Source organism: Scomber scombrus, chromosome 3 (assembly GCF_963691925.1).
Source record: "Scomber scombrus chromosome 3, fScoSco1.1, whole genome shotgun sequence".
NCBI lineage: Eukaryota > Metazoa > Chordata > Actinopteri > Scombriformes > Scombridae > Scomber > Scomber scombrus.
The window spans coordinates 11,303,017-11,327,448 of record NC_084972.1 but is presented as its reverse complement, the minus strand read 5'-3'; the positions used below and the strand labels follow the sequence as shown (position 1 = coordinate 11,327,448).

Genomic DNA, 24,432 nt, shown 5'->3' with positions numbered 1-24,432 from the left:
ACTTTTAGCAAGGTGGACATGATGCACTGGCAACTATGGGCAACAACCAATTTATGGCAGTTAGTATTTATATTGTTTATTCAATTAATTCAACTGTGTACTTCACAAGAAGCTATCTGGCAGACACCACCACACACAAACAGGAGCTCTATTGTCAGTTCTCATTCCAGAGGCAACATGGTGACCCTTGTCCAATATCTGGGCGGTTTGGTTGTTTTTGTGAGACCAGAGTACCTTGTTACCAGAAATGTCAAAGCTCGATCATCATATTTACCTTTCTATATTGACATAGAAATACATATGTGGCAGCTATAAAAGACAAACTGATATAATACTTTCTGTATTACTATGGTAATCAGATTACTTCCCTATACGTAAGATAATTACTTGTTGGAAGTTAAATTATGGTAAACTGTATTAAAGGTAATCAGATTATTTTTGGGAGAGTAATCAGATGACAAGGAATCAGATTAGTTTGATTACTCTCCAAAAAATAATCAGATTACATGTAACAGATTACATGCAGAAATTCGCATTCACTATGTGTTAATCAGCTGTTAATCATTCACAATCTAAATGGAAACAAATACAATCACAACACAGGCCTTCATAATCTATAATTGAATTAAAAACATATAGCAAATATAGTGAGATATAAGGACTGGGGTTCAGTTCAAAGGCTTTCTTTTTCTTTTTCTTTCTTTGTTCTCCTTCTCCTTCTCCTTCTTCTTTTTTACAAAGACCAGCAATACAATCATATACATGGGTTAAAAGGCAAACAGCAGATGTTAATTGTTTGTTATATGTCAAAATTAACAATAGGGTTAAAAAAGAAAAAACCCACTGTGTAGCAATTTTAATAGAGGAGGAACAGAATAATACATAATTTAATAATTAAGAAAATAAATACATACATAATAAAAAATAAACATTAATAATAATGTTTATTTGACTGATCAAAATATGAAACCATATGTGGATGTTCTACTTAGGAGAAATGTGTGATGTGATTTTAGAGGTTGAGGTTTAGGGTTTAAGTGTATCCTCGTGACTCAGGTGTGTTATAACCCCATTTGTGATTGTCTTCTGATTTTATGTTTTGCTCAGCCCTGGGAGCGCGCACGTCACGTTCAGACCCGTACGTGCTTTATACGTTCTGCAGACACGCGCAATGAGAGCCGGAAGCATCGATGGGAGGAAAATAAAAATCGATTAAAACCACTGTAATTCGCGGGTGTAAAACCTCTCACTTTGTCCTTTTTCTGCGACCGTAGGCTCGCATTGATTGGCCTATAACGCTGCCACCGTGCCGGAGGGGACGGCAGAGAGCAGAAGAGCTGCTCCGTTTGAAACCAAGTTGCCTCGGTAAGAGGGTTTAGCTGACGTGTGGAGAAGTTGAGACTGCCAGAGAGCAGATAAACAAACATAAACAACGCAGGGATCAGCTGAGCGCCTGTTTTCCCGAACCGAGCCAGCAGCGCGGAGAGATGTCAGGGGGAGCGAGTTTCCTCTTCTGTGGCCGACAATGATCCTCAGGAGACGGTGACTCCACACTGACACCAGCTCCATGTCAACTGTCAACACTGGCACACAAAGACTCTCGGAAACACAACACGAGGAGCAGCCATAGGCATTAGCAGCAAACCCCCTGCTTCTGCCACTGTATCTTTGTCAACACATAGCCAGGCTAGCATGGACAGCCAATGAGTTTACCCTCCACTTTTCAGCTGTAACGACACGAATATATATTACAGTGCAAGGAAACGGAGGTAAACACTTTTTTTTATTAACTTTGCTTCACCCCCCTTCTCCAGTCAAGGGCCTGTAAACTAAACCAGTGATCTTAGCTAGCTTGGAAGGCCACATCCTGTTTGTGTTTGAATGTTGTGTTCATATTACCAGCTGGCCTGTTTGTTATGTATTCAGGTTTTCTTTTTGTCCCTGCGTTTTTTTCTAGAAATACTTATGTCACTGCAAACAGCTAAATGTTTTTAGGTGTTTGCTGCTTAACAACCAATTTCAACCAAACTGTAAGATTTATTGCTTTTAATAAGATCATTCTCATTAAGATCACCCCCCCCCCCCCCCTCCCTCCCACTGCATTTCCTCCTGACCTGTGGCCACTGGTGTCAGAAGTGGGATTAACATGGCCCACCAGGCAACCCCTAGTTCCCAGAAGGCCCTGATGATGGAGCTGAAGTCTCTGCAGGAGCAGCCGGTGGAGGGTTTCCGCATCACTCTGGTGGAAGAGTCGGACCTCTACAACTGGGAAGTGGCCATCTTTGGGCCCCCGAACACCCTGTATGAGGGAGGCTACTTTAAGGTGGGACAAAAACTTTCTAATGTCAACAGGTCAGAAAAGGATGAGCTCAGAAAGCAGCTCATTATACATATGTAGTAAAGTGCAACGATACTTCTGTGTACATGTCATTCCTAAAAAGGATATATATCACTGCTAATTTGTCAAATCTTATTAGTATGGTTGTTGCACTTTTTAAAACTGTATTTCAGCAATGACCTGGCTCACCTGTACCTGCTCACCACCCTTTTTTGTAGTCTTCCTTTCAGTCTTCCTTCCCTGTCCCCCCATTCTCCTTGTCCAGCCTCCTCCCCCTCTCTGTATGATGGTTGTGCCTCAGATGGCTATTTTTAGCTATGAGACCGATATAAATGGCACCTCAGCGCAGAGAAAGAGTAAAAGAGAAGGGCACGATGAGATTCATCTTTCTTTCTTTCATGTTACTTATTCAGTGAAGCATCCAGGAAAAGGAAGCGCAGTGAGAGCCCGCGTTCAAGTTGGGACAATGCAGATGATGCTGTGGCCTTCCAGAATAATACAGTGCAGGTGTTGCCTCTCTTCTTGCATCTTGTTGATTGTATTATGGTTTGCCTTCACTGTGACATCTATCTGTTATCAGTGGTCAGGTCAAATCGGTTTTGTTTTTAAATCACAATCACAAGTTTGTTTCAGAGGGTTTCACTACCTTTACAGCAGCATAGAGACTCCCTCTATCATTAGACCGTCAGTTGAGATAAGTCCACACACACCATTTTTTAATAGAAAATGAAAAAAAGGAAACACCTTAAGAGCCAACAGATGAGAGACCATTTTTCAAGTGTAAATAAACAAGCAATAGGTGCTGCAAGTACAGAATAGACTCACGTAGCAGCAGTAGAGTTAGAGTATGGAGAAATGTGTTTGAAATTGTGAAAGGAGTTTATTCTAGTTTTGGGGAGAAGCATCCTTGACAAGTTTGTTGTCTGTCACACAGCAAACAAACACATTTATGGGAAAGTCAGAGTCTCCATTTCACACCCTGGATGTCTTTGGAAAAGACATCTAACACAGAAAATTGAGCGTCCTGGCCTGCTGACAGGTTTGAGCACAAGACTTTGCTTTGAGGCTGCAGTGGTTAAACCTGAGCCACTTTGGCACCTGTATAATGACATTAATAGATATAATTTTAACACTGACTTGTTGAGTCTGGTATACAAGAAAGAGGAATGCTGACTGTTTAACGCCCCTGCTGGTGTAACTTGACCTGCTTTTACATTAAATGTGGGTAAAAGAGATAGGCTAGTGTCCCGTAATATTTCCCTTCAAAGTAACTAAATGTTACTGTAACTGTAAATACAGTGAATCATCTTCATTTCTGCTGCTGATTGCATGTCTTTTCTTTGATCTGTTTCCATAAAATTGACTATGCCATTAAGCATCCACCTACTACTGTTATAGCAGTATTACAATATTAAACATTGAAACTCATGTCGGTGTGTTATTATATCTGTCTGGTGAATGTCCCAAGGCTGTGGCAGTGTAGTGACTAGTTGTGGAGTAATGATAGTCCTATCTCAGCGATTCAGTGAGAGCTGGGGTGATGTTACACACCCAACCCCGCAAGCCTTTCACCTAGATAATTGTGCAATCATTTGGAAAGAAAACACAGAACCAGAGGCACCTTTTTAAAGTTAATTTCCAGCTCTGTTATAATGTTTATTTATAATTACTGTTAATATAGATTATTAAAATACTCCAGTGCTATGCATTGCAATTCTAGCTGTGGCTGAATGTACTCAGTTGTCACCTTTTACATGTGAAAGTAGGCCACTTTGTTGTTAGAGACTTGTTATGAATCAACTTGTGAGGCTTGTCAGCCTAGAGGACACATTTTTTACATATTGTGGACAGAATATGAAAAATTGCTATATCAATTTTAATCTCAAATCAAATGTTCTTGGAAAAAAAATCCTGCACATTGTAACTCACTTTATTAACATAGGTTTGATCTAGAGCTGATTCGTTGATAGACAGAAATGTACATCTATTTTAATAATCGGATAATCGTTTTAGCCATTTTTTTAGACAAAAACACTTCAAATTTACAGGTGGCTGCTTATCAAATGTATGGATTTTAACCTTTTCTGTGTCATACATGATAGTGAACTGAATGTCTCTCGACTTTGGACAGTTGATCAGATTAAACAAGACATCTGAAGCAGTCACCATGAGAAACTACAAATGCCCATGTCCACTGTTTTCTGACATTTTATATACAAAGTGATGAATTGATTAATCAATAAAATAAGCTGCAGATTCACCAATAATTATAATATATATGTTGTTGCAGCTTTAACCTTTTGGTTTTTACACAGTCAGTCATTTAGGCTTGTGTGAAAAACTTTGAAGTAATTGTTTCTTAAAATGAATCTTTCATGCATTTCACTTCATTTTTGTTTGTGGAAGCATCACTGAAGCATTTAATTTCTCTCATCAGAGAAAGAACGTGTTGCACAGATCACAGACTTGAATGTATTTTCATGTTTAAAAAAAAAAAAGTCTCACACTCCACATATAACGTGTAACACCAATTCATAAAACGGCATCTCCCTCGCAGCCTCAAAGGACTTCAGCTGAATGGACACTGAGCTTGCTACACTGTCTGTGAACACATGTTGACTGTCAACCTCTGTTAACTTTTCCAGGCTCACATCAAATTCCCAGTCGACTACCCGTACTCCCCACCAACCTTCCGCTTCCTCACCAAGATGTGGCACCCCAACATCTATGAGGTAAAACACACCATTATGTAGTTTTCGGCTTAATAAAAACTAATTCACTCCTTCTCAACAAATTTTACCAAGTATATTTTTTTTGTGAATTCCTTCAGTCACTTTTTATTTAGTTTCATCAAGTTAAAATTAAACACTGGCCGGTGAGGGATGTGTTTGTATCAGTGTGACTGTCAGTGGTGATCTCTCCCTCCAGAACGGAGACGTGTGCATCTCTATCCTGCACCCTCCTGTCGATGACCCTCAGAGCGGGGAGCTGCCCTCTGAAAGGTGGAACCCCACACAGAACGTCAGGTAATCTCTGCCGTACCATTTCTGCCCCTGTGTGCACTTTAATCCATCCTACAACTTAGACAGGCTGTCTGGAATGTCTTTTCATGGCATCTCTGTTATTGTAATGTTGATGAGAACATTGATTTCAGCCATGAAGTGCAATAAACTTGATTAAAACAACAGGACATAGAGTAAGAGAGCTGCAGAGTAGAGTAGAGTAGAGAGTAGAGTGGAGGACTAGCCCTGCTGGTCAATCAAATGAGAAGGATAAAGAAAAGCATGATGGGTCATGTGATGTACATACTGCATAAATAATGATCATGTTAAATAAAAATGTCAAATTGCAAATGAACAGTTCTGTATTACAACTAATGAGCAACACACTACTGCAGCTTTCTGAATTTCTTTTAAATTAGGGGTGTCAGCAAGATGCGTTGTCTCTTGGACTAGAAGTGAAGTGCTGAGTTTGCATTAAAACCGTAGCAGATTGGGCAAAGCATGTAATTTAGTTGCAAGGGGAAGTTGGTGAAGTAATGCTTCCTTCTGGGCTGTGAAGAAGGGGTGTAGTACAGTTTCAAAATGCCCGTGTGGCACTTTTCTTAGGGACGATGACACGATCTGTTATTGGAGTGTCCTCATTTTTCACGTGCTTATATTTGCATGTTGTTCTCTCATCAGGACCATCCTGCTCAGCGTCATCTCTCTGCTCAATGAGCCCAACACCTTCTCTCCAGCAAATGTGGACGCCTCTGTCATGTTTCGCAAATGGAGGGACAGCAAAGGCAAGGACAAGGAGTATGCAGAAATTATCAGGTAATACACAGCATGCACATTTCGCCCATGTACACACAAATGTACTCTGTGCTTACACTAAAGAACTGCAGTATGTTGCTGCCCTGTAATTGGACAAAAAAGGCCTGGACTTGGAAATACACTGACTTTATTCCTTTTTTTACTACAGGAAACAGGTGATGTCGACAGCGGCGGAGGCTGAGCGCGATGGGGTCAAGGTGCCGACCACATTGGCGGAGTACTGCGTCCAGACCAGGGTCCCCTCCCAGGACAGCAGTTCAGACCTTCTCTATGATGACCTCTATGACGACGACATGGAAGAGGAGGACGAGGAGGACGATGAGAGCGAGATGGAGTCCATAGGTGAAGCAGGGGGGTTCAGCGCCGTGGAGGACGGTGGGACGTCCACCAGACGTTACGACAACCAGGACGACTCTGGCAACGAAGACTCATGATGATCTGGATGATAAATGATCCTTGCCAACTCCCCCCACCACCCTCCTCCTTTTGTGTGTTACTTTCTGTGTGTGTGTGTGTGTGTGTGTGTGTGTGTGTGTGTGTGTGTGTGTGTGTGTGTGGTGTGTGCGCGTGTGTGTGTTTGTATGTGCACAGTGGGGTCAAAAGTCTACTGCCAAGAACTTTTCATCATTTATTAAACAAATACAAATAACTAGTCAAATAATAGGTTTCAAATACTATGACATGAGTTTTCAGCTAAAGTTTGTTGGTACTGTTTTCACTGAAAGTCAGAATTTGGTGTTTCCACCATTTGCCTTAATTACAGCTTGCACTCTGTCCAGCTACACATGTTTTGCAGAGTTTAAGAAGTGAAATTCCAGCACTGTTTGAGAGCACCACCTGTGTTTTAGATGTTATATTTTGTGTTTTTAAATATTCCCATTGATGGCATGCATCTGCAGAACAGAGCAGTATTTCTGTAGAGACCGCTACAGTGTTTCACCGTAGTCTTCATATTAGAATTTAATGCAACCAGCTCTTCACATCCTATTCTGCAAGTTGTTGAGTTGCTACCATGAACCGTAACTCTAACTTTTTTTTTTTCCCCTCTCACTTGTAAACCAGTTTATTCAGTATTATTTAGGGATGCACTGATCTGACTTTTACAGTTCAATACTGATACCTCGGCTTTAGGTACTGATCCAATACCAGTATTTTATCAATGTTTGCCTCAATGTGAGGAAGAGTCAGGCTTGACTTCAGCATTGTTTTCCTAACGTCGTAAAACAAAAACAAAAAAAATACATAGATATAAATGTACTGAATTGTTATTCCAATACTAGATCAGCCAGATGTCAGCAATATGTGATCCAGCTTTATGTGTTCGTATCGGACAGATATCCACAGTATCAGTATCGGTGCATCTCTAGTATTGTTCATTCAGACTTGTTTTGTCGTTGTGGTTTCCTACAATTTGAGGGTCTTTTAACTCAAGTTTTGTCAGCTAGAGTTCCTTTGTTCCACTGGCCTCGTCTCTCGGATGCAGATGCAGTCCAGTCTCGTAAACATGCCAGCTTTATGCTCTGGTAATCAGGTGGTGCCATCTCTGTCCCAGTTTGAATGAATATTTCATGTTTTTTTGTTTGTTTTCTTTTTTTTCAAAATCTCTCCAGCCAGCGCTTTGCAGCCCTCACAATATGACAAACAATATGGCTGCTTTGCAAAATTATTTTGTTCAACACATTTTCAGGCATAACCAGTAATCATAATAACTATTAACAAAGTGTAGTAGGAGCATACACATGTTCATATTTGAATGACACTGTGTGCAGAGCAAAACAACATTTTTAGAAGGTCTTTCCATCACATGTATTCTACATCTGTATTTCAATTACTTTTAAGCATTTTCCAAAGAAAAAAAAACGTATCAATTATAAGTAATGTATTCTCTTTTGAAAACCATCAGCTAAGTAAATAACTTAGTTTTTGATAAATGATGAAAACAAACTGTCCTTGTGGTGGTCTCTTGAACCCCACTGTTGCTGGTCAGCTGTTTGTCTGGCAAGTCCATGGTTTTATGTTAAGTCTTGCTCTGTCTTTCCTTGTCGCCCTTTATGAGTTTTTTTTAATGTTTATTTAGTTGACATTTTGTCCTCCTCGACTTGTGTCTTGTATTTTCTGGGATGGTGCAGAACGTCTGACCAACGGATTTGGCTCTTTAACTAGTTGATGAGCTGGCCGGCTGGCCGGCTTGTCCAGTCACTGTCCCATGGCAGAATATCTCTGTCCCGCTCATGCTTGTCTGTTCAACTTTGATGCAATCAACTTAAACTTGCAATCACAGGCTCTGCTGTGACTCACTCCACCCTCTTGGACCCACCTTCAGTAGTGTCCATCACCACTGCTCCCTTCACGACCCCTCAAAGTAAACTCATTAGGTTGAGGGTGAACAAGGTGAAGACCTTTTTCTGACACCACCTCCTACACCTCTCTCTGCCTCTTAAACCTCAGGGCCTCAACAAGACTTTCACTGAGAGAGAAAAAACAGTAAAATAGAAACTTAACACACAAACTGCTCCTCACCTTCATTTTATTTCTGATTTTTCTGTATCACTGGTGTTCTTAGATGGCAGAGAGTGACCTGAAAGTCTCCAATCCCACCGCCAGCGGAGTGTTGCTGTTGGTCCTGATTAGGGTCCTTTTAAGTTGTTTCCTTCTTGGTAGATTAGACTCAAATGAAAAACAAAAAAATCAAAATATGAAATGATAACTTTCTCCTCCAGACGATGCTCACATTATGTTGCGATCGATGTGAAAATGTTACGTTTTTTGCGCCGTGAGTCCAACTTACGCTTACTGCAACTTAGTGAAAATTGGACGTTGTTAACTGTGCTACAACACATCCAGAGTATGTTTATCGACAGGGACAAAATCAACATGCAGCTTAGCTACACATTAGCATTTGAATGAATATGACACTGATTGCCTGTTATCTGTGTGCGTGTGTGTGTGTGTATCATTTCATTTACTATTCATCTATTGACAGTGTCTCTGTGGAATCAGTGCAGACTTCTGTCACTTGAGTGAGTTTGCCCAAATGACCTTTTGGACTTTGTCCAGTTGAGAAAACATTCAATGTGTGTTTGCACTGTGCTGTTTTGGGAGGCCTGAACTTGCTGAGGATTTGACTGATAAAAAAAACAACAAAACACCCTCTGAGTATTAAACCCTTGAACACACTGAGCAGCATTATGTGACTAATATTACTCGTATGGCATCAAGCAAACCATGAGTTCACAGGTTTGAGCTGCATTTTATGGTCGTGGGTGTGAATCTGTTAAACCTGTTCAACACAACAGCACACTGGGCAAACCTTTTGATTCCAATGGATGGATTTTATGCCAAGGAAACCAAGTGCAACCCGACAACCGTTATTTTAAGGACTATGGAGCAATGGATGCATGTAGAGGATTTTCAAGCTGAAACTCTTTAAGAGATGCATTTTGCATTTTAATGTGAAGCCAAAGGAGTGAAATTTTCCCCCCTAGACCCTGTGCTTTCAAAGCCCAGAGAGACTGAATTCTGTTGAGGATGCGGAGAGACTAAAGGCAAGAGGAAATCCACACCTAAACCAGATCTTTAAAGGATGTGATATCAAGGCACAATAGGATGTGGGTGGATGCCAGAGATTCTGGACTTTGCTTCATGTGGTCCCCATTTTTTGCCCATTTATCACCATATAGAAAGGAAGTTAAGTCATAGTAAACATAAGTACTTATCTTATGTGTGTGTGTGTGTGTGTGTGTGTGTGTGTGTGTGTTTAAATATGAAGCTCTCACCAGCAGCCAGTTGGCTTAGCTTGGCATAGCATAAAGACTAGAAGAAGGGGGAAGAAGCTAGCTTTATTTCATCCCAAAGTGAATGAAACAGCCTACCAGAACCTCTGAAGCTCACTAATTAACATGTTGGACTTGTTTGAATAATCTGTTCGAAAATTGAAGTGTAAAAATTACAATTTGTGACGATACATGCCGGACTATTTCTTGTCCAGGAGTAGTGACTTCAGTAGTTTGTGCTATGCTAAGCTAACCGGCTCCTGGCAGTGACCTCATATTTAACAGACACACATGAGAGCAGTATCAATCTTTTCATCTAACTCTCAGCAAGAAAGTGAATAAGCATATTTCCCCAAATGTTGAACTGTTGCTTTAAAACCAGGTTTTTCCCCACTACAAATTCAGAAACTGTCATTGTTTCTATCACTTATTAAAGTTTAGGTCTAGTGTAGCCTGTATGATAGCAATTGACTGATGACATTAGAGCTCTTTAATCTTAAAGTCATCCACTTTTTTAACTTAAATGTATGCCTTGTTTTCATAGGGGCAGGTGGGGAAAAAAAGCTAAGGGGGCCTTTTGAGGAAATTCTCAAACTCAACCTAAGAAATGATTCACTAAAAAGGACCGCAGTTTAAGATGTTATTCCATCCACACTGTTAAATACAAAAAGAAAACTCTGAATGAAATCATTTAGTTCATTTAATCTGTGTGTGCACAAGTGTGTATTATTTGAAGTGTGCGCTGACACTGTGAGATCCAGCTGAGGATGTTGCACAGTCAAACACTTAATAGACTTACCTGCGTGTGTCTACAGTGCCACCACAACATGTCCACACCTGTCAATGTCAATGCTGTCCTTGTTGGTTTCTTCTTTGATTCTTTTTCTTTTTTCTTCATCATTTTGTGTTTGTGAGGATGCATATGTCACTCATAAAGTTTCTATTGTAAAAAAAAAAAAAAAAAAAAAACAACAACAAAAAAACCCCCAAAAATAAGAAAAACAACATTGTTGGTTTTGTTTGCAGTATAGCTTTGATATCTGTTGCTAAGTCCACATGTCATGGAAAACAGACAGCACAGCAAAGTTGGTTTTTGGAGTAAAATTAGAGGAGTGATATGCAAACTGAGGAATACAATTATTGTGGTTACGTTGGAAAATCATTCTAAATAAAACCAGTATGTCATTGAAGCCTGCTGAAAGGTTATTTTGCCTCCCAAAAATAATGTCCCTGGTTTCTGTGGAGACCTCACTGTGAGTGGGTTTTCATTGGAACTACTTTTTATAGATGAAATGAGCCTTTTAGAACAGTTTGATATTGTTTCTGGGAAGTCACATTGCTAATACATTTTTAAATGTACCTTTTCAACGTAAGAAGCACCACAAACAAAACTCAATTCACCCCTTGTGTCTTGAGTTAAAGGCAAAAAACTAGAAATATCGGGGTGGTAAATAGTACAAGTGGTCAAAGAGTACTGGTATATGTTTTCTTAATTTGGGCGAACCAACCCTTTAAGGGTCCTTGCTGGCCATACACAACATTATGGTCCATAATTGCAACCTGATTAAAATGATTTAGGACACTGGATGCATCTCATTAATAGGACAACACACAAACTACAAAGTTGCAGAGTAAATATTTGAACAGGAAGAGAACTGCTCATTTAAATTCAGAATCATTTGCTCTCTTTTATTGTTTGGAGAGGAGTGTTTTTGCTCCACCAGGCATAAAATTAATTACTGGTCCAATGATGCCCAGATGGGTCTTAAAGCAACAGAAACAGTTTTACTTGATTTTATTCTGTGTATATCTCACAAAAATCATACAACAGAGGTCACCTGTGGGATCTCTCACTGACCAGCACCCAGAAGAAAAATGCTAGTTAATTAATGTGAGTGATTCTATTCTGCTTAATGGATTGGAGCACATTTTGTCTTTTAATTACTTTTATTTCATCTCTTCAGTAGAGGCTATTAATATAATCTTGCAGCAGGACCATGTACTTGTACTGTATATAGTACAATGTGGCAGTGACCAGGGTCAAGATTTTAAGTCCCACAGATCGGATTTGCCTCAAAGAGTACAAGCACACTGGATACATTTCAAATAGGCTCTTAGATTCTTGTACAAAATGAGGATAAAAAATGTATTAAATATATTTTTGCCTGGATCCTGCTGCCTGTGCATAAAACTGAGTTCCATTATCTCAAAATGATGTATCAGATGAGCTTATTCTTTTCTTTTGATCACTTGTTTTACAGAGGAGGAATACTATAGTCACGGACAGACAACACACCAAAATTTGTAAGTTAGACTTGGTAATGTCTTGTGTCTATAATTCAATTTATGATGTGGCACTATATTGCAAATGGTTTCCTCACACAATGCTATACAATATAGTATATAGTTTAATATAGTATCCCTATACAAATACATTTGTTCCAGTGTTCATTACCTGACATCTATGAGTAAATTCACATAGAATGATGGTGTAGTAATAGTCTCAATTTTATGTCCAGTGTCTAGCATAATGATCAAAATTATCTCGATTACTGGCTTTTAAATTTTGGGCAAGACCTAATTTGTAAAAGTAAAATGTGTGTCTCATTTTTATTTTAATACGGAGGGTTGTGGAAAAAAGCCTGAGGGCTGTTACTGAAATCATGGGTCATCTCAAGTGTGTATTATTTCATCTTAAGTGGCAGATGTGCAGCTGTGTGGGGAAAAAATTAGTTGTTTTTGTCTCCTCCCTGTGGCCACATTTAATGTCTGCAGTTTATTTTTCTATGTACATTTTCACTTGAGTTGATTGGACTGAGGTCTCCTTTGAAATGTTAAGATTTTTCTATATTCCAAGTAGAATGGACAAAGTATTGAGAAGTAGGACAAAACATGTTATTTGACATATTTTATTCAAACTGTGTCTTACTGGCTTCTAGCAGGACTCTTGTGATACAACAGTGATAAGTGCCTCTTTGATTGTTTCTCCTTTACTTAGTTTTGTGCTCTGAGTTTTTGTTTTAGTTTATTTACATTCAAATCAGTAACATTAATGTATTTAATCCTCTTATATATGATTTGGAAGATTCAAAGACACTGATTGAATCACTGGTTCATTTTCTGCATTCTCACCTTTGATAAAAGTGAATCTACAGTGTCTGCAGCTTGCTCCTCCTTATTGAGCACTGCAAGGAAGACAGTATTTAAACAGAGACTAACAGTATTTAAAAACTGACTCAGCATTAACAGTCACATGAATTAGGAGGACTACATGACATGACAGTTCATCCCTTTGTAAAATCATCCTGTCTGCACAGTCTAACGCTCTGCTGTGTCACTGTTTGTCCTGCAGAGCCTCTAAGTGTCTCTGTGCCGCTCTCAGTGTGTCCTGCAGATCTTTGTACTGGGCCAGAGTGCAGGCATCCTCCAGCCTGGCCCAGCGGTAATCCTGGTGCTCCTCAGATAAAGTCACCGCTGTCCCAGGGTCTCTCAGTTCGGCCAGCCAGTACAGCACCTCCTTGGGTTTGCCTCGCACCTTGTAGTGCAGCTTGTGCACAAAATCGTCAATCACCCGAAAGTGCTCCACCCCCAGACCCGCCTCCTCCTTGGTCTCTCTTAGAGCTGTGGTGAGGTCATCCTCACCAGGGTCCACGTGACCTGATGGTGAACAGGTTAGGGGTAACCAGAGATAGAATTTCTTAGAGGTCATGGTGATGTCTTCAGTTTGCTTGTTTTGTTTGATTAACAGTACAGAATCTTCAGATATTCAATTCACTGTCATCATTTATAAAGAAAAATCGCAAATCATCACATATGAGGAGCTGTAACCAGGAAACATTGAGCATTTTTGCTTGACTGAAATTATTATTTGCTTATCAAAATAGTTGCCAATTTATTTTCTGTCAATTGCCTAATTGATTAATTGTTGCAGCTCTAAAAAATTAAAAAAATTAAAAACTTCTGTCTCTGAACTTGTACAAACCTTTAGGTGGGGTCCAGTGGTGCTCCCCATAAGAGGTCTGCAAGAGGAGGTACTCGATGTTGTCTGGTGGAGGAACGCGGTTCAAGAGGCGACGAAACACGATGAAGCCACAGGCACGCAGTGTCATCTTCCTGTTCCACAAAATTTCAACACATTTTGTATTACATTGTGCTCCAGATTTGCAATTCAGAAAACACAATCTCAGGTCTGTGAATTCACAAATGTTTTCGGGGAAACTGTTACACAAACCTGAATTTTAAAATGATGTTACTTGAAAGAATAATTATAGAGCATAATGTTAAAACATTTTCACAATGTAGATCTATACACATTTTTTTGCTAATAAAAGTGTGTTTAGAGTCCTGGTGCAGGTGGGACATGAATGATGTGCTTTTGGCTGCAAATATGATGCAGGTCTATATAGAGTTACATGTTTTAATAGTTACTGTAACAATAAAAAAAAAAAGTTATGATAGGAACATTTAAGTGTACAGTGCTGCAATGATTAGTTGATTAATTGGATTAGTTGTCAACCATTCAATTAATTGCCAGTTATTCTGATAATCAATTACTTGTTTTGAGTCATTTTTTAAGAAATAAAATCCAAATTGCCTGATTTCAGCTTCTCAAATATGAATATTTTCTGGTTTCTTGAGTCCTCTATGACAGTAAAATGAACACTTTTGAGTTGTTGACAAAACAAAACACCTGAGAATGTCACCCTGGTATTTGGGAAACCTTTTCTTTTTTTCCACCATTTTCTAACATTTTATAGACCAAACAACTTATTGACTGATTGAAAAAATAATTGGCAAATTAATAAATAATGAAAATAGTCATTATTTGCAGCCCTAGCTAAGTTAAGTGTGTGAATGTGTGAGTTATAATTCAATAGTATGGAAGGTATGTTCACTAAGTAAGAACGTAACAGTCACTGTACTGGACAATGACACCAACTCATTTGGTTTAAAAAAAAAAAGGGCTCTCCTGCAGACTGCAGGTTTTCAGTTCATATTCAACATCAGGGCTGCAACTAATGATTATCCATCATATTATTTTCTCGTTCGTCTATACAATTTCGTCAAATGTATTTTTTAGTCCTGATAACCCATAGATATTTATTCCACTATCATAGAGAACCAAATAAAGCAGAAAATATTCACATTTGAGAAGCTGGCTTCAGGGGATTTAGACATTTATCCTTAAAAGTGACTTAAACTATTAATTGATAAACCTAATTGTTGGCGATAACTTTTCAGACGATCGACTAATTGATTAATTGACCAATTGTTGCAGCTCTAAAAGTATTTGCCTAAATTTTTTATTTTTATGGCTACTATAAACCAATTAAGGCAAATTGTTTCTGGTGAATGGAGTTAGTATGAGACTGACAAACTCAAATTACAACAAATTTAACAGGTAAAATGCATCCTTAGGTCAAGTTGTATCTATCAATTCAAACATTTTAAGGAGGGTAGACGGCCCCTTTAAACAGCTGATAGCTGACTGACAGGAGGCAGTAAGACATTAGCTTCCACTTCCATTTATATGAAGCAGATTTTACATTATCCCAACAGTACATAACACTGTTGTAATAACAGGACTGTTCACTGGAGCAGAGAAATCTGTTTATTCTGGCATGTTTGCACAGATCCGATCTGCTCAGGTTTGATGTTTTACTTTCTGTTTGTCACTATGGACATTTTTCATCTGCCGACATGTTCGCTACTCTGCAACAGTTCAGAGTTAACACGATTTTTTAATACATTAATCTTCAACACGCGAAAGACACTTACGGTTTACTGAAATCTGAGACAAGATTAGACTGGAAGCAATTTGTCCAGCAGTGTACAGCGGTGCACCGACCGAACTAGTCCGGTCCCCTACAACGACTGATGTAAATAGTTCCGCTTTGTAAAACCCAGTCAGGGTTAAAATTAAAAGGAAAAATACTTTTCACAGTGCTGTATAACAATATTCATATTAATATGAATATTGTATTGTAACATTAATATAATATTGTGGTAATTATATTAATGGTGTATTGTTACTCTAGTGTAATAAAGTAGGTCAATCTTAATTAGCAAATGAACTAGCCAGTATACAGATGTGACAAATTAAATGAAAAACCACTACAGGTCTGAATTTTTGACCCCAACAGTGAGTGAATCTGGTGGCTCTGTTATGCTGTGGGGGGCATTTTGCTGGCATGGTTTGGCTCCACCCCTCAGAGTGAAGGGTCACTGCAAATCAGTACAAAGTTGTTCTGAGTGACATTAATCCTATGATGAAATATTTCTATTCTGATGGGAGTGGTCTCTTCCTGGATGATAATGCCCCCATCCATAGGGCACGAGGGGTCACTGAATGATATGATGAGTATGAAAATGATGTGAATCATATGCTGTGGCCTCCTCAGTCACCAGATGTCAACCCAGTTTAACACCTAAGGGAGATATTGGAGTGACGTGTTAGACAGCGATCTCCACCACCATCGTCAAAACACCAAATGAGTGAATATCTTTTGGAAGAATGTTGTTCATCCTCCTTTAGAGTTTAAAGACTGTATAATCAATACCACAGAACATTGAAGCTGTTCTGGGAACACATAGTAGCCCATCACCTTAGTTAGACACTTTATATTGAGAAAAGTAGGGGAGAACAGGGTTGGTAGTCACACTTTTTACTTTCCTTTGAATTCCTCTAAACCATAAACTGAATAAATTCCCTTTTAATTTGTAATGAAAGCCTAAAGTGTCAGGTAGGAATGGAGTGGTCTTACTCTCCTTCAGCTGATTCTGTTCAAAAGATATGGCCCGTCAAATATGTCTTGTGCACTTGTGACAACCAACCCCACGATGGGGCTGGTTGTCACACACTATGGGGTTGGTTGTCCCTGTGTTATTTTAATGGGGAAAAATAAAAAATGTATACAGTCTTAAAAAAAAAAAAAGTAAAATGTTTAGTTTAATTGAAATACAACAACCTAATACATCCCCTGCACCAAGAGAACATAAACAGGAAAAATCATTCCGTTAAGTGCCTTTTTTGTCCTTATATGACAATATTGTTCATTTTCACCTCTCTGACTGCTCTGAGCATCACATCTGGAGGAGTCTGACCCTTGTTTGTCTTCCTGACAAAGTTCCTGGTCATTTTGCTATCTTAAAAGAAAGAAATAACTAGATATATGACACCATATATGTATATACCAACATGTGACAACCAACCCCGAAGAGAATGTGACAAGCATCCCCAACTGGGATTTTTTGCTACCAGCAAAGCTACCAACCACACGTTTTGGCGTAGCTAAGAAAAAAACCTACCTAACTATCGCTCTCTCTTCATACTTTTTAATGGTAATGATAGTTTTATTATAAACTCATTGTGTAAAAGCCCAGAAGAGAAACACTGAAGAGTTGGATATTTACATTTTCACATGAAAAACACTAAACGTCCTCTCACCTCAATGTCAAGCAGTTTACTCCAGAAATGGCCTCTGAAGTAACATCTCACCTAAATTATGAAACGTTCAGTACCAAAACTGTTTAACAGCGCCCTCTAGGGCCCGAGATCTGATGAATGTGACAACCAACCCGCGTGACAACCAACCCCGTTCTCCCCTACCTGTAATCTTTTTTTTTTTTTTTTTAAATGTACTTACTTTACTGTTTTTTGAAAATCATCCTGTGGGTAATCTTTCTTGATGACATATTCAGACATTTCCAAATTAAGCAAATGCTTAAATGATTAACTGATATCTAAATAAATGTATTCCCTTACAAGCAAATAACTGATGTGCCTGTGGGAAACAGATAAGAAATGTACCCAGTGTACAGCTGATAGGAGCAACTGAAGACAGCTTGTGTCTGAAGATTATACAGACTGGACCTCCTTCCTACACAGCCCAGAGCTGTTGGCAGTAGAGTTGTTCAACTAGACTGAGAAGAAACTGCTTCTGAATTTCAAGGTAAAGCCCAAATTTGTTTTCTTATTTTCATCCAAAACCAAAACTATATAAGTAGGGGAGACCTGGGTTGGTTGTCACACAGGTAGGTTGTCACAGTACAGACACACTAGAGGGCGCTGTGACACACAAAACACTGAGGTAAGGAGATATTTAGTAATTTTTTAATGGAAATGTTGGTGTTGTTTTGTATTAAAAGCTTGTAGGTTATTAGTCATTTAAAAATCAAACACTTATTAAAAAGCTAAAGGTAATAGCTTTTATTTGAATCCATATGAGCAAGCAAGCTAAAGCCATGTGGTAGCTAGCTTTAAATGTTTGTCAAGAAGTCGGTTGGGGATGGATGTCTCATTTCTATGAGGGTTGGTTGTCACATGTGACAACTAACAGGTCCGGTCCATATACTTTTATGTTATGAAACAATGGTTTTAATAAAGGCTAGATTTTTTTCAGCACTGTAAATTCCTTCATTTTACTTCATATTACAGAAGCTAATTCAAACAAATAATCACCTGGTTCAAATGCATGGTTTAAACACATGGGGCATTGATGAGTACTATTAAAAACTAAAAAGTTACACATTTTTAAAAATTATTTTTTGCTGAAACCCCATTGATAACTATAGGGACAACCAACCCCATACCAACCAACACAATGATGGGGTTGGTTGTCACAATGTGTTTCTTTATTGCAATGTTTAATTACTTTTTGTTACAATACGTTGTAAAAGTGAACGTGAGACCCATTTCAAGCCAAGACCTTAAGCTTCCATTTAATGTAGGAATGATTATTGAAAGATGTTTTGATGATCAGCAATTCTCAAAAGAGTAAAAAGTTTGACAATCAACCCTGGTCCCCCCTACTGAGATCATAGAGAAATGTAACTTACCTTTGAAAGGTTAATTTTTGTGTATCATATCGTCCCTACAGGCTCACTTCAGGAACATGTATTATTTTTCCTGACATAAATCATTTAGCTGTTTTCTGTAGCTCATTCCATCAAAGCACATAGCTGTCTTTGGTTTAGCCAGAGGCTTTAGACATGTGATGCTTTTTGCTACTACTGTGCTTACTCAGCCTGCAATGAAGCGCTCATTATTTCACTACGCTATACACGAATCACACTTGGGGTCAGGTTCCCCTGCGTTGAGATATTTTTGGTATATGCTGTCACAGAGATTACACTTGGAGAAGATCTTAGACTTTAGTTACTGGATGACCAATTCTGTAACAACCAAATCTGTGTTGGATGTCATTTTCCTTTGGCCTACTTGTGTCTTCATGTAGGGCACACACTGTAATCACTGAGTACTGTGTAACACATAACAAACAATCCTTAATCTTTAGATAGATACAGGCACCTCTGATCTCCTGAGGGACAGATATTGATTGATATTGATTGATAGGTTTGTTCACTAGCTTGACATAGTGGTGTTGAGGCAGATATTGAAAATTGTATTGCTGGCCTGAGTGTGTTTGGAGTAGAGCTGATCAGTGCTAAGGCATGTCCTGCTTGGATACTTGATGCTAAATGTTCTGGAGGTGTTGTGGACTTAATTTAAGCTGACAACTGTGATGGGAGGTGCCAACACAATAATCCTCGTGACAAATCTAAAAGACACACTTTCATGTGTAGTTAAGGTTTAAGTTGAAGTTCTAACCCAGAAATACAGCACAGTTACTGCACTGTGCATCTACTGTGGGTCGGCTACATCAAATCTCGTAGTAAATACTAACGTGACTCTTGGTGATGAATCTGAAAATGTTATATTTTCTGCTTTTTCTGTTTACAAGGCCATGGAGGAGAAGGAGCAGCCTATAGCAGGGCTTCACTTTGTGGGGAAGAAAGATGAACTGATTGAAGCAAAGCGCTCTTTTAGAACAATAGAGGGTCGAGATATACTGATCATCAGCCACCAAGACGTCTTTTATGCTTTGGACTCTTACTGTTATCGTAAGTACTCTTCTTCCAGTTCTGAACTCAATCATGCTTCTTAATCTGAAAATGGCCATTAGATTTTATTCAACAATACTCAATAAGGTGTTGTTGAGAAATGCTGACCTTTACTGACCTAATTCAAAAAGAAGTTGCCGCTAATATAAACCTTTCATGGGGGCTTTTAACACTTTCTTTGTTATACATGGGCAATTTTAGCACATATCGCCTATAAAGTGTATCCAGTCAGCGAAAGGTTGGTGTGCTTTAAAGTGTTTGCTTATTCTGCAATACACTGATCCTCTATCCTTTCAACAGATGCAGGGGGTGAGCTGCAGAATGGAGACATTGAGGTGAGGTTTAAATTTGACCTAAGAGACTGGAAGTTGTTTTTGTGTAAGTGCTGTGCCGTACTTTCTTTGTTTTTATCACATTTAATTCTCTCACAGGCTATTCCATCTGTATTTAAAATCTTAGAGGGACACTTCAATTAAGACAACAAACATGCATAATATTAACATTATCTTATGCTAATGTTAATGCGCCAAAGGGCCTAAATGTCCTCAATGTCCTGTTCAACATGAGGTTGTTTACCTGCTTTTTTTCAACACACACACAGGATATCGATGGCAAGCTGTGCATAATTTGTCCGAATCACAAGTACAAGATCTCTCTGGCTGAAGGGGAGGGCATATACAAGGCCAAAGTCTCAAGGGAAAATGTGGCCAAATGGTTCTCAAGGGGTGTGAAGCAGCGGATCCACATGGTCACAGAGACCAACGGGGATGTCTATGTCAAGCTTTCTGAGGACTGCAGCAATATAGAGTCAGACTTCTACCAAGGAGAGAAGGGCAAGGTGGAAAGGGCCAAAGCTGCTAAAAACAACTCAACTGGGGTCCTCTGATCTCTTCTAAATGACTACATGATGGCTGACATGCACGTATGGGCTTTCAAGTGGGTTTAATTATTTAATGAGGTTGGGAGGACACATTAAATCATTTTAAATTACTTTAATTGTGCCTTTTTATTGTTTACATAATGATGATGTTTAGTTCAAAGTCAAGTCACACATTGACATTTTTATTTCCTGTAAATTTGATTCTTAAAACCATCATGTAATTCACTAAATAAAGGTTCTGATAAAATAAGTGTCTCTGTTGATTGTTACAGCAGTGGCAGAAAGATGCATGCATGCCCACACTGGTGTATCCCCATGCATCTCAATACTTCTCATGTTCATGTATTATGCATACAGTGACTGAATCAATAGCACAAAAAGGTTTATACTGATCGATAATGACCTAAAGTGGAAAATCATTAATGTAAAATATAAAGATCATACCACAATATTGGCCTCTTTTTGTGATATCCATGTATGCTTGCTCCCTTGGATAGCATCACAAAGCATAAGCATCAGGTCGCTGGCTGCAGAGATTCCAGCCTTTGATATTTTTGTTGTGACATGTTCCTTGCCCACTGGCAAAGAATTTGTCCACTGACGGAGAGAGACAGGGAAAACACTCCACAAATCCCTGAGGGTGTCATGAGGTGTGTTGACAGCAGGCCTCAGACAGGTACTGCGGCTGGCTGGAAGGCCCTGCTCTCTGTTTCTTCCCCTCATTGGCTCCTGGTGCTGGTCTGTGTGGAAGCTCAGGCTGCTTTGAATGCTCAACAGACAAATTAGTCTACTTTAAAGGGGACATATCAGCACATTTAGAGGTTTATATTTTTTGTCTGCGCCTCTCCTGGAATATCTGCATGATTTACAAAAAACATATTTAACTCATACTGACCTTTATGCAACTGATAGGATAGGACTTCTCATTCTCTACTTGAAATGCCAATTTCTGTACATGAACGTAAATCAAATTGAAATCCCAACCAAAATATGCAAATGGCCATTGCAAGCAACACATGGAAAAACCTCAGAAACAAAGAAGAATGGAGGGCTGTGTATGGTTGAAACCCTGGCTCTTGACTTGCCAGGAGCATTTCTACATGTGTTCCCCTCAATTTTTGGAATTTTTGCCAGGTTTAGCCTAGATATCCCACATCATATCAGGTTGAGATATTCTGAGTCTTAGTTCAAGTGTGGGTCAAGCTCCAAAAGCACTAATTTTCTTTCAAACTCATCACCCGAGTTTGCAACGCCCTCCCTGATAAGGCTTTCCCAAGCTGAGATAATAACCTTGATGACCTCATGCGGTTTTCTCAGACTTTAGAAAGCTCCCTTCAAAGCCAATTTGTGTTCATCACCACCCATCTCTCTCTCCCCTCATTTCTTGTCAACTTTCCAGGTGTTACAATGTCCAAAAACATATTTAAAATATAATTATGAGAATCATCTAGTTATAATTTATTGCATAGCTCTCTTATATTTCCCAGCTATATGCAAATGATTGGTTTATTTCATTCTTAACCATTTGATGTAAAGAGTCAAGACAGCTTGTCGCATTCTTCTTTGTCATTTACCTCTTTCTTTCTGTATCCATGGTGGAGGCTAAAACATTGACATGACCCTAGAAGTTCAAACACCATGGACTGAGAACACAACGGCTTTGGGGTGTGATGTTCCTCTGTGCATAAATGATGTTGGTTGCTCTAGCAGCTGCTGTAGGCCAGCTAGAGTCTAGCTGGCCTACAGCAAACTCACAACACAGTCCGAAGGCTTCGGCATATGTGACGCTTTGAATACAATCAAGAAAGATTGGACCCTGGGTCATGGAGCAAGGGGGGTGAGCACTTGTGCAAAGATACTACACATTAAATATTCAAATATGATTATATAGTCAAATTGGGAATCTTGATGCAAGGCAGGGACTATTATGTGCAAGTGTTCATTTGCAATAGGTCAAGTGGAGGGCTGTTTGTGAAGATAAAGAACAGACTTTCTGAAACTGCTTTACAGGGCTAGTGTGTCCTTTTCCAGGAGGCAAGTATTGCAGTGCATGTAAGCAGCATAGATTTATAGTGTTGCAGGGCATTCATAACAAGGCCTCTCTGTTGGTTTTATGTGTTGCATTATTCATCATAGTTATGAATGACACAAGAGGGTCTGATTAAACCTTTAAAGCTCAGGTTATTCTTCTTCTCCAAAAAAGCTCTGGAAGCCCTGGAGTTTGTCCAAAAGGGATACCAGATCTCATTATTACCTTTTATCTTCTTCTGATTTCTAAAACAAAACAAAAAACCCCAAAACCCCTGAGTAGGCTATTTTATACTTTCTTGCTATATCAGCAAATCATCTCCTAACTCTTCTCATTATGGTTGTCGGTATTATTACCACTGTTACTAACATTGCATCCAACGCTCCCGCGCTGCCTATTGGCAATTCCTTTTTTTTGGTCTCTATTCATGTGTTTGAATTCATTGTCTGTGTTTGAGGGACAAGAGAGTGGAAGTTATTGACACACCACATGAGCTGTGTGTGTGCTGCATGCACCAGAGGACATTTAGAAATACAAACCACCGTCTATGAAAAGACAGCGACGTGTAAAACTATGTGTCAGTCACTGAACAAAACAAGACTGGCGCTTCCTTCACGTCTACAGCGTGGTTTTTACAGCGAGTGTTTGTGTGCGCGTTGCTGAGTCAGGCGAGACCACTCTGTTGCGTTCTCTCTCCCTTTCACTCTCTCACTCTCTTTCGCTCACTCCCCCCTTTTCTCTCTCACCACCCCCCCCCCCCCTCCCCAAGCCCACTCCCCTCACTTTCCCTCCCTCCCCCTTCCCCCTCTCTCTTTCTCACCCCCCAACCATCCTCCACTTACCTCTTCTACCCAACTCTCTCCATCCACCCTCCTCTCCCTCTCTCACCCCCCCTGCCTCCCCCCTTTCTCTCTCACACACACACCCCCCCCCTCTCTCTCCCTCTTGCTCTCTCCCTCTCTCTCTCTCTCGCGCTCTCTCTCTCTCTCACACACACACACACACACTCCCTCTCTCTCTTCCTTCCTCTCTCTCTCTCTCTCTCTCTCTCTCTCTCTCTCTCTCTCTCACACACACACACACACACACACACACACACACACACACACACACACACACACACACACACACACACACACACACACACACACACACACATTCTCTCTCTCTCTCCAGTTGTTCTTTGCCAGTGAGACTTTGTTTTATCCGCCGACGTCATTCATCTGGTCTGGACAGCGAGGCGAGAGGCTGCCCTCTCGTCCTCCTCCTCCTCATCGTCATTAATTGTGTTTCCTACCGACTGACAACTTGTTTGTCTTTTTACCGCAATTGGCTGCCCATGGGCGCTGCTGTTTGCGCACTCTGCTGCTCCTCCACCGGCTGGGCTGTCCGGTGCACCTCTGCGGTCGGTCGGGACGGTATCGGGCTCCGCTTTTATGAATGAATAACGAGACGGAAAGGGGGGATATGCGAGTGACTGCGAAACTCCCTAGCAGCCGGGCTCCCGGGGGGCCGGCCACCGATGAGAGGGATTAACGGCGGAGCGGAGCCGTGGCTCATTGCGGAAAAAGCCGAGTCTGACTGCAGACTGGCGTGGAAACGAACCGTGAGGGAAACGGGCTCCATAGCGCAGAGCAGCGGAACAAAACCGCGGTGACCACAATGTAAGTTGCTTTGAAGCTGCAACTCAT

General features: G+C 39.9%; 3 protein-coding genes across 5 annotated transcripts; 2 read left to right on the top strand and 1 right to left on the bottom strand.

The window, feature by feature from the left end:
- Positions 1–1,183: 1,183 nt before the first annotated feature.
- ube2r2 (ubiquitin-conjugating enzyme E2R 2) lies at positions 1,184–10,922 on the top strand. Its single transcript, XM_062415282.1, has 6 exons — positions 1,184–1,769; positions 2,134–2,323; positions 4,984–5,070; positions 5,267–5,364; positions 6,022–6,156; positions 6,305–10,922. Exons 2-6 carry the CDS (start codon positions 2,147–2,149, stop codon positions 6,588–6,590), a joined length of 783 nt encoding a protein of 260 aa, XP_062271266.1. The 5' UTR covers positions 1,184–1,769; positions 2,134–2,146; the 3' UTR covers positions 6,591–10,922.
- A 1,881-nt stretch (positions 10,923–12,803) lies between these two features.
- Positions 12,804–21,277, bottom strand: nudt2 (nudix (nucleoside diphosphate linked moiety X)-type motif 2). 2 transcript variants are annotated; one of them, XM_062415507.1, is made up of 3 exons: positions 21,157–21,277; positions 13,912–14,042; positions 12,804–13,586 (listed from the first exon to the last, which is right to left on the bottom strand). In XM_062415507.1, the coding sequence occupies exons 1-3, from the start codon at positions 21,210–21,212 to the stop codon at positions 13,264–13,266; spliced, it is 510 nt and encodes a 169-aa protein (XP_062271491.1). In that variant the 5' UTR covers positions 21,213–21,277; the 3' UTR covers positions 12,804–13,263. The 2 variants fall into 2 exon arrangements, with proteins under 2 accessions (XP_062271491.1, XP_062271492.1); XM_062415508.1 differs by lacking the exon at positions 21,157–21,277 and adding an exon at positions 15,708–15,781 and having other exon boundaries at positions 12,805–13,586.
- Positions 17,829–21,076, top strand: rfesd (Rieske (Fe-S) domain containing). 2 transcript variants are annotated; one of them, XM_062415510.1, is made up of 4 exons: positions 17,829–17,881; positions 19,673–19,832; positions 20,133–20,167; positions 20,434–21,076. In XM_062415510.1, exons 2-4 carry the CDS (start codon positions 19,676–19,678, stop codon positions 20,716–20,718), a joined length of 477 nt encoding a protein of 158 aa, XP_062271494.1. In that variant the 5' UTR covers positions 17,829–17,881; positions 19,673–19,675; the 3' UTR covers positions 20,719–21,076. The 2 variants fall into 2 exon arrangements, with proteins under 2 accessions (XP_062271494.1, XP_062271493.1); XM_062415509.1 differs by lacking the exon at positions 17,829–17,881 and adding an exon at positions 17,990–18,019.
- Positions 21,278–24,432: the final 3,155 nt, after the last annotated feature.